The sequence below is a fragment of the Danio rerio genome, chromosome 15, assembly GCF_049306965.1.
Source record: "Danio rerio strain Tuebingen ecotype United States chromosome 15, GRCz12tu, whole genome shotgun sequence".
Taxonomy (NCBI): domain Eukaryota; kingdom Metazoa; phylum Chordata; class Actinopteri; order Cypriniformes; family Danionidae; genus Danio; species Danio rerio.
The window spans coordinates 150,001-160,000 of NC_133190.1; the positions used below are offsets into that span (position 1 = coordinate 150,001).

The 10,000-nt window shown below is 39.4% G+C and overlaps 1 protein-coding gene across 16 annotated transcripts in view; it reads left to right on the plus strand.

Annotated features, from left to right (window-relative positions):
* axl (AXL receptor tyrosine kinase) overlaps nucleotides 1-10,000 on the plus strand; it is a 48,665-nt gene that overhangs the window by 30,384 nt on the left and 8,281 nt on the right. For all 16 annotated transcript variants that reach the window (XR_012391191.1, XR_012391192.1, XR_012391193.1 and 13 more), the window contains exon 12: nucleotides 747-838. Coding sequence is in view for 8 of the 16 variants with exons in the window: in XM_073924248.1 (XP_073780349.1) it covers nucleotides 747-838 (92 nt within the window). In the remaining 8 variants the exon portion in view is untranslated. The remainder of the gene's footprint in view (nucleotides 1-746; nucleotides 839-10,000) is intronic.

Genomic DNA, 10,000 nt, shown 5'->3' on the forward strand with positions numbered 1-10,000 from the left:
AAGGACAACCATCTGTGCAGCAATCCACCAATCAGGCGTCTGTATGGTAGAGCGGCCAGACGGAAGACACTCCCCGCCTGGAGTTCACCATCTGAAGGACTCTCAGAGCATCAGAAACTAAACTCTCTGCTCTGATGAGACTCAAACTGAACTGTTTGGAGTGAACGACAGGCGTTACGTGTGGAGAACAGCAGGCGGCGCTCATCAGCAGGCTAACAGCATCCCTACAGTGCAGCATGGTGGTGTTGGCATCATGCTGTGGGGATGTGTTTCAGCAGCAGGAGCTGGAAGACTAGTCAGGATAGAGGGAAAGATGAACGCAGCGATGTACAGAGACATCCTGAATGAAGACCTGCACAAGAGTGCTCTCCACCTCAGACTGGGCCGACGCTTCATCTTCCAGCAGGACAATGACCCAAAACACACCGCCAACATATCAATGGAACATCCCAGCCAGAGCCCAGACCTAAATCCTATTGAACATCTCTGGAGAGATCTGAAAATGGCTGTACACGACACTTCCCATCCAACCTGATAGAGCTCGAGAGGTCCTGCAAAGAGGAACGGGCAAACAACCCCAAAGACAGACGTGCCAAGCATTTGGCATCATATTCAGAAACACTTGAGGCTGTAATCACTGCCAAAGTAGCATCAACAGAGTATTGAGTAAAGGCTGAGAACACTGATGTGTGTGTGTGTGTGTGTGTGTGTGTGTGTGTGTGTGTGTGTGTGTGTGTGTGTTACAGTGAGGCGTTTGAGCCCATGATGGAGAGTGGAGAGCTGGTGGTTCGATATCGAGCTCGACGCACATACAGCCGCCGCACCACTGAAGCTACACGTGAGTTTACCTGTCCTCCAATCACACCTAGCCCTCACACCTCTATCCAGTTTTATCAACTGGTTATAGATCCTTTCCCAGCGTCTAATACTACAGAGCCTTGAAACGGACATGTCACGCGGGCACTTGTCAGTATGGTGTTGTTGGGATCGTGACCCCATAGCATCGAGATTCTGACACAGGGTCTCGTTCCCCTCAGGGAACCATGGTTACGGGCACAGCCTGAGACATTTCCCTGCTTAAAGTTTTTATCTTTTTTCTGATCCAAATATCTAAAATTCTTAAATCAAGAACTAAAAATGTTTTCAGAACTAGTGTGTCCAAATTTTCTTATAAAGCAAGTAATCTTGTTTTTGTTTTAAAATGAGGCTATTTTGCTGACCTCATCTGCAGATTATTTTGCTTGTTTTAGGAAAAAAAATTGACATATTATTTCTGAAAAAACAATATTATTGTCTAAAAAACCTTGATCAAGGTATATTTAGATATGAAGACTAGAAACCAGACCAGACCCTGAGTATAAGAGCAGTGTTCTGCAGTGTGCAGTAGTTCCATTAGTCAGTGGAGTGTGTATCTGATGCTCGCTGAAGGTGTTTCAGCAGTTGTTGGACGGTTCTGAAGGATTTGAGTGCTTACTCTTAACCTGGCATCACATTTCACCCTCTGAACTGCTGGATTCCTGCCTGACAGACTGACACTGACACGCCTCAGCATGCAGAGAGATCAGCAGATACAGAAACACTCATCATGGCTCTTCATACAGAGATCAGATGAGTGGGTTTGACTCACAATCTGACAGAAAACCGACAAACACACACACACACACACACACACACACACACACACACACACACACACATTCATCCTGTTAAACCTGCTGGTGTAGATGCTTGAACTCCTCATTCACACACTCATCATGGCTGTATGGTCTGGTATTGCAGTAGCGCTGTGGCTCTGTTTGGTGGAGGTGAGATTTGCAGAAGAATAAATGCTCAGATATGAAAATGTTCTTAATACAGCAGGTTTTGTACAAAGCTCAGCTTCTGTGCAGTAATTCTGATTACCACTAGAGAAAAATGTCAAATATAGACGGTCTTCTGGAGGCCGCACGAGACACTTCACAGTGAATTTAGTCAGTTTTAGGAAAAGGCAGAGGATAAATCACACACACAGGTTTATTACCCTGTTTTATTTGACGTATAGCTGTTCAGTTACTTAATGATTATGGTTTTTCCACATTTACTCCCATTTATTTCTTGAATTTATTTCAACTTAACACTTCTTTTGAACTTGAAATAGTCCTTTCTCATCATGGAGCGCCAAACATCCGCGTGTGCTTTAGACATGAGTGGGACGTGTTGTTCAGTGTTTCTCTGATGTTGTTCAGTGTTTCTCTGATGTTGTTCAGTGTTTCTCTGATGTGTTTCAGTGTTTCTCTGATGTTCAGTGTTTCTCTGATGTTGTTCAGTGTTTCTCTGATGTTGTTCAGTGTTTCTCTGATGTTGTTCAGTGTTTCTCTGATGTTGTTCAGTGTTTCTCTGATGTGTTTCAGTGTTTCTCTGATGTTGTTCAGTGTTTCTCTGATGTTGTTCAGTGTTTCTCTGATGTTGTTCAGTGTTTCTCTGATGTTGTTCAGTGTTTCTCTGATGTGTTTCAGTGTTTCTCTGATGTTGTTCAGTGTTTCTCTGATGTTGTTCAGTGTTTCTCTGATGTTGTTCAGTGTTTCTCTGATGTTCAGTGTTTCTCTGATGTTGTTCAGTGTTTCTCTGATGTTGTTCAGTGTTTCTCTGATGTTGTTCAGTGTTTCTCTGATGTTCAGTGTTTCTCTGATGTTGTTCAGTGTTTCTCTGATGTTCAGTGTTTCTCTGATGTTGTTTAGTGTTTCTCTGATGTTGTTCAGTGTTTCTCTGATGTGTTTCAGTGTTTCTCTGATGTTGTTCAGTGTTTCTCTGATGTTGTTCAGTGTTTCTCTGATGTTGTTCAGTGTTTCTCTGATGTTGTTCAGTGTTTCTCTGATGTTGTTCAGTGTTTCTCTGATGTGTTTCAGTGTTTCTCTGATGTTGTTCAGTGTTTCTCTGATGTTGTTCAGTGTTTCTCTGATGTTGTTCAGTGTTTCTCTGATGTTGTTCAGTGTTTCTCTGATGTTCAGTGTTTCTCTGATGTTGTTTAGTGTTTCTCTGATGTTGTTCAGTGTTTCTCTGATGTTGTTCAGTGTTTCTCTGATGTTGTTCAGTGTTTCTCTGATGTTGTTCAGTGTTTCTCTGATGTTGTTCAGTGTTTCTCTGATGTTGTTCAGTGTTTCTCTGATGTTGTTCAGTGTTTCTCTGATGTTGTTYAGTGTTTCTCTGATGTTGTTCAGTGTTTCTCTGATGTTGTTCAGTGTTTCTCTGATGTTGTTCAGTGTTTCTCTGATGTTGTTCAGTGTTTCTCTGATGTTGTTCAGTGTTTCTCTGATGTTGTTCAGTGTTTCTCTGATGTTCAGTGTTTCTCTGATGTTGTTCAGTGTTTCTCTGATGTTGTTCAGTGTTTCTCTGATGTTGTTCAGTGTTTCTCTGATGTTCAGTGTTTCTCTGATGTTGTTCAGTGTTTCTCTGATGTTGTTCAGTGTTTCTCTGATGTTGTTCAGTGTTTCTCTGATGTTGTTCAGTGTTTCTCTGATGTTCAGTGTTTCTCTGATGTTGTTYAGTGTTTCTCTGATGTTGTTCAGTGTTTCTCTGATGTTGTTCAGTGTTTCTCTGATGTTGTTCAGTGTTTCTCTGATGTTCAGTGTTTCTCTGATGTTGTTCAGTGTTTCTCTGATGTGTTTCAGTGTTTCTCTGATGTTGTTCAGTGTTTCTCTGATGTTGTTCAGTGTTTCTCTGATGTTGTTCAGTGTTTCTCTGATGTTGTTCAGTGTTTCTCTGATGTTGTTCAGTGTTTCTCTGATGTGTTTCAGTGTTTCTCTGATGTTGTTCAGTGTTTCTCTGATGTTGTTCAGTGTTTCTCTGATGTTGTTCAGTGTTTCTCTGATGTTGTTCAGTGTTTCTCTGATGTTCAGTGTTTCTCTGATGTTGTTYAGTGTTTCTCTGATGTTGTTCAGTGTTTCTCTGATGTTGTTCAGTGTTTCTCTGATGTTGTTCAGTGTTTCTCTGATGTTGTTCAGTGTTTCTCTGATGTTGTTCAGTGTTTCTCTGATGTTGTTCAGTGTTTCTCTGATGTTGTTCAGTGTTTCTCTGATGWTGTTCAGTGTTTCTCTGATGTTGTTCAGTGTTTCTCTGATGTTCAGTGTTTCTCTGATGTTGTTTAGTGTTTCTCTGATGTTGTTCAGTGTTTCTCTGATGTTGTTCAGTGTTTCTCTGATGTTGTTCAGTGTTTCTCTGATGTTGTTCAGTGTTTCTCTGATGTTGTTTAGTGTTTCTCTGATGTTCAGTGTTTCTCTGATGTTGTTCAGTGTTTCTCTGATGTTGTTCAGTGTTTCTCTGATGATGTTCAGTGTTTCTCTGATGTTGTTCAGTGTTTCTCTGTTGTTCAGTGTTTCTCTGGTGTTGTTCAGTGTTTCTCTGATGTTGTTCAGTGTTTCTCTGATGTTGTTCAGTGTTTCTCTGATGTTGTTCAGTGTTTCTCTGATGTTCTTTAGTGTTTCTCTGATGTTCAGTGTTTCTCTGATGTTGTTCAGTGTTTCTCTGATGTTGTTCAGTGTTTCTCTGATGTTGTTCAGTGTTTCTCTGATGTTCAGTGTTTCTCTGATGTTGTTCAGTGTTTCTCTGATGTTGTTYAGTGTTTCTCTGATGTTGTTCAGTGTTTCTCTGATGTTCAGTGTTTCTCTGATGTTGTTCAGTGTTTCTCTGATGTTCAGTGTTTCTCTGATGTTGTTCAGTGTTTCTCTGATGTTGTTCAGTGTTTCTCTGATGTTGTTCAGTGTTTCTCTGATGTTGTTCAGTGTTTCTCTGATGTTGTTCAGTGTTTCTCTGATGTTCAGTGTTTCTCTGATGTTGTTCAGTGTTTCTCTGATGTTGTTCAGTGTTTCTCTGATGTTGTTCAGTGTTTCTCTGTTGTTCAGTGTTTCTCTGATGTTGTTCAGTGTTTCTCTGATGTTGTTCAGTGTTTCTCTGATGTTGTTCAGTGTTTCTCTGATGTTGTTCAGTGTTTCTCTGATGTTGTTCAGTGTTTCTCTGATGTTGTTCAGTGTTTCTCTGATGTTGTTCAGTGTTTCTCTGATGTTGTTCAGTGTTTCTCTGTTGTTCAGTGTTTCTCTGRTGTTGTTCAGTGTTTCTCTGATGTTGTTCAGTGTTTCTCTGATGTTGTTCAGTGTTTCTCTGATGTTGTTCAGTGTTTCTCTGATGTTGTTCAGTGTTTCTCTGATGTTGTTCAGTGTTTCTCTGATGTTGTTYAGTGTTTCTCTGATGTTCAGTGTTTCTCTGATGTTGTTCAGTGTTTCTCTGATGTTGTTCAGTGTTTCTCTGATGTTGTTCAGTGTTTCTCTGATGTTGTCAGTGTTTCTCTGATGTTGTTCAGTGTTTCTCTGATGTTGTTCAGTGTTTCTCTGATGTTGTTCAGTGTTTCTCTGATGTTCAGTGTTTCTCTGATGTTGTTYAGTGTTTCTCTGATGTTGTTYAGTGTTTCTCTGATGTTGTTCAGTGTTTCTCTGATGTTGTTCAGTGTTTCTCTGATGTTGTTCAGTGTTTCTCTGATGTTGTTYAGTGTTTCTCTGATGTTGTTTAGTGTTTCTCTGATGTTGTTCAGTGTTTCTCTGATGTTGTTCAGTGTTTCTCTGRTGTTGTTCAGTGTTTCTCTGATGTTGTTCAGTGTTTCTCTGATGTTGTTTAGTGTTTCTCTGATGTTCAGTGTTTCTCTGATGTTGTTCAGTGTTTCTCTGATGTTGTTCAGTGTTTCTCTGRTGTTGTTCAGTGTTTCTCTGATGTTGTTCAGTGTTTCTCTGATGTTGTTCAGTGTTTCTCTGATGTTGTTCAGTGTTTCTCTGATGTTGTTTAGTGTTTCTCTGATGTTCAGTGTTTCTCTGATGTTGTTCAGTGTTTCTCTGATGTTGTTCAGTGTTTCTCTGATGTTGTTYAGTGTTTCTCTGATGTTGTTCAGTGTTTCTCTGATGTTGTTCAGTGTTTCTCTGATGTTGTTCAGTGTTTCTCTGATGTTGTTCAGTGTTTCTCTGATGTTGTTCAGTGTTTCTCTGATGTTGTTCAGTGTTTCTCTGATGTTGTTTAGTGTTTCTCTGATGTTCAGTGTTTCTCTGATGTTGTTCAGTGTTTCTCTGATGTTGTTCAGTGTTTCTCTGATGTTGTTCAGTGTTTCTCTGATGWTGTTCAGTGTTTCTCTGATGTTGTTCAGTGTTTCTCTGATGTTCAGTGTTTCTCTGATGTTGTTCAGTGTTTCTCTGATGTTGTTCAGTGTTTCTCTGATGTTGTTCAGTGTTTCTCTGATGTTGTTCAGTGTTTCTCTGATGTTGTTCAGTGTTTCTCTGATGTTGTTCAGTGTTTCTCTGATGTTGTTCAGTGTTTCTCTGATGTTGTTCAGTGTTTCTCTGATGTTGTTCAGTGTTTCTCTGATGTTGTTCAGTGTTTCTCTGATGTTGTTCAGTGTTTCTCTGATGTTGTTCAGTGTTTCTCTGATGTTGTTCAGTGTTTCTCTGATGTTCAGTGTTTCTCTGATGTTGTTYAGTGTTTCTCTGATGTTGTTYAGTGTTTCTCTGATGTTGTTCAGTGTTTCTCTGATGTTCAGTGTTTCTCTGATGTTGTTCAGTGTTTCTCTGATGTTGTTCAGTGTTTCTCTGATGTTGTTYAGTGTTTCTCTGATGTTGTTCAGTGTTTCTCTGATGTTGTTCAGTGTTTCTCTGATGTTCAGTGTTTCTCTGATGTTGTTCAGTGTTTCTCTGATGTTGTTCAGTGTTTCTCTGATGTTGTTCAGTGTTTCTCTGATGTTGTTCAGTGTTTCTCTGATGTTCAGTGTTTCTCTGATGTTGTTCAGTGTTTCTCTGATGTTGTTCAGTGTTTCTCTGATGTTGTTCAGTGTTTCTCTGTTGTTCAGTGTTTCTCTGATGTTGTTCAGTGTTTCTCTGATGTTGTTCAGTGTTTCTCTGATGTTCAGTGTTTCTCTGATGTTGTTCAGTGTTTCTCTGATGTTGTTCAGTGTTTCTCTGATGTTGTTCAGTGTTTCTCTGATGTTGTTCAGTGTTTCTCTGATGWTGTTCAGTGTTTCTCTGATGTTGTTCAGTGTTTCTCTGATGTTGTTCAGTGTTTCTCTGATGTTGTTCAGTGTTTCTCTGTTGTTCAGTGTTTCTCTGRTGTTGTTCAGTGTTTCTCTGATGTTGTTCAGTGTTTCTCTGATGTTGTTCAGTGTTTCTCTGATGTTGTTCAGTGTTTCTCTGATGTTGTTCAGTGTTTCTCTGATGTTGTTCAGTGTTTCTCTGATGTTGTTTAGTGTTTCTCTGATGTTCAGTGTTTCTCTGATGTTGTTCAGTGTTTCTCTGATGTTGTTCAGTGTTTCTCTGATGTTGTTCAGTGTTTCTCTGATGTTGTCAGTGTTTCTCTGATGTTGTTCAGTGTTTCTCTGATGTTGTTCAGTGTTTCTCTGATGTTGTTCAGTGTTTCTCTGATGTTGTTCAGTGTTTCTCTGATGTTGTTYAGTGTTTCTCTGATGTTGTTYAGTGTTTCTCTGATGTTGTTCAGTGTTTCTCTGATGTTGTTCAGTGTTTCTCTGATGTTGTTCAGTGTTTCTCTGATGTTGTTTAGTGTTTCTCTGATGTTGTTTAGTGTTTCTCTGATGTTGTTCAGTGTTTCTCTGATGTTGTCAGTGTTTCTCTGGTGTTGTTCAGTGTTTCTCTGATGTTGTTCAGTGTTTCTCTGATGTTGTTTAGTGTTTCTCTGATGTTCAGTGTTTCTCTGATGTTGTTCAGTGTTTCTCTGATGTTGTCAGTGTTTCTCTGGTGTTGTTCAGTGTTTCTCTGATGTTGTTCAGTGTTTCTCTGATGTTGTTCAGTGTTTCTCTGATGTTGTTTAGTGTTTCTCTGATGTTCAGTGTTTCTCTGATGTTGTTCAGTGTTTCTCTGATGTTGTTCAGTGTTTCTCTGATGTTGTTYAGTGTTTCTCTGATGTTGTTCAGTGTTTCTCTGATGTTGTTCAGTGTTTCTCTGATGTTGTTCAGTGTTTCTCTGATGTTGTTCAGTGTTTCTCTGATGTTGTTCAGTGTTTCTCTGATGTTGTTCAGTGTTTCTCTGATGTTGTTYAGTGTTTCTCTGATGTTCAGTGTTTCTCTGATGTTGTTCAGTGTTTCTCTGATGTTGTTCAGTGTTTCTCTGATGTTGTTCAGTGTTTCTCTGATGATGTTCAGTGTTTCTCTGATGTTGTTCAGTGTTTCTCTGATGTTGTTCAGTGTTTCTCTGATGTTGTTCAGTGTTTCTCTGATGTTGTTCAGTGTTTCTCTGATGTTGTTCAGTGTTTCTCTGATGTTGTTCAGTGTTTCTCTGATGTTGTTCAGTGTTTCTCTGATGTTGTTCAGTGTTTCTCTGATGTTGTTCAGTGTTTCTCTGATGTTGTTCAGTGTTTCTCTKATGTTGTCAGTGTTTCTCTGATGTTGTTCAGTGTTTCTCTGATGTTGTTCAGTGTTTCTCTTATGTTGTCAGTGTTTCTCTGATGTTGTTCAGTGTTTCTCTGATGTTGTTCAGTGTTTCTCTGATGTTGTTCAGTGTTTCTCTGATGTTCAGTGTTTCTCTGATGTTGTTTAGTGTTTCTCTGATGTTGTTTAGTGTTTCTCTGATGTTGTTCAGTGTTTCTCTGATGTTCAGTGTTTCTCTGATGTTGTTCAGTGTTTCTCTGATGTTGTTCAGTGTTTCTCTGATGTTGTTTAGTGTTTCTCTGATGTTGTTCAGTGTTTCTCTGATGTTCAGTGTTTCTCTGATGTTGTTCAGTGTTTCTCTGATGTTGTTCAGTGTTTCTCTGATGTTGTTCAGTGTTTCTCTGATGTTGTTCAGTGTTTCTCTGATGTTGTTCAGTGTTTCTCTGATGTTCAGTGTTTCTCTGATGTTGTTCAGTGTTTCTCTGATGTTGTTCAGTGTTTCTCTGTTGTTCAGTGTTTCTCTGATGTTGTTCAGTGTTTCTCTGATGATGTTCAGTGTTTCTCTGATGTTGTTCAGTGTTTCTCTGATGTTGTTCAGTGTTTCTCTGATGTTGTTCAGTGTTTCTCTGATGTTGTTCAGTGTTTCTCTGATGATGTTCAGTGTTTCTCTGATGTTGTTCAGTGTTTCTCTGATGTTGTTCAGTGTTTCTCTGATGTTGTTCAGTGTTTCTCTGTTGTTCAGTGTTTCTCTGGTGTTGTTCAGTGTTTCTCTGATGTTGTTCAGTGTTTCTCTGATGTTGTTCAGTGTTTCTCTGATGTTGTTCAGTGTTTCTCTGATGTTGTTCAGTGTTTCTCTGATGTTGTTCAGTGTTTCTCTGATGTTGTTTAGTGTTTCTCTGATGTTCAGTGTTTCTCTGATGTTGTTCAGTGTTTCTCTGATGTTGTTCAGTGTTTCTCTGATGTTGTTCAGTGTTTCTCTGATGTTGTCAGTGTTTCTCTGATGTTGTTCAGTGTTTCTCTGATGTTGTTCAGTGTTTCTCTGATGTTGTTCAGTGTTTCTCTGATGTTCAGTGTTTCTCTGATGTTGTTTTGTGTTTCTCTGATGTTGTTTAGTGTTTCTCTGATGTTGTTCAGTGTTTCTCTGATGTTGTTCAGTGTTTCTCTGATGTTGTTCAGTGTTTCTCTGATGTTGTTCAGTGTTTCTCTGATGTTGTTTAGTGTTTCTCTGATGTTGTTTAGTGTTTCTCTGATGTTGTTCAGTGTTTCTCTGATGTTGTCAGTGTTTCTCTGGTGTTGTTCAGTGTTTCTCTGATGTTGTTCAGTGTTTCTCTGATGTTGTTTAGTGTTTCTCTGATGTTCAGTGTTTCTCTGATGTTGTTCAGTGTTTCTCTGATGTTGTCAGTGTTTCTCTGGTGTTGTTCAGTGTTTCTCTGATGTTGTTCAGTGTTTCTCTGATGTTGTTCAGTGTTTCTCTGATGTTGTTCAGTGTTTCTCTGATGTTGTTTAGTGTTTCTCTGATGTTCAGTGTTTCTCTGATGTTGTTCAGTGTTTCTCTGATGTTGTTCAGTGTTTCTCTGATGTTGTTTAGTGTTTCTCTGATGTTGTTCAGTGTTTCTC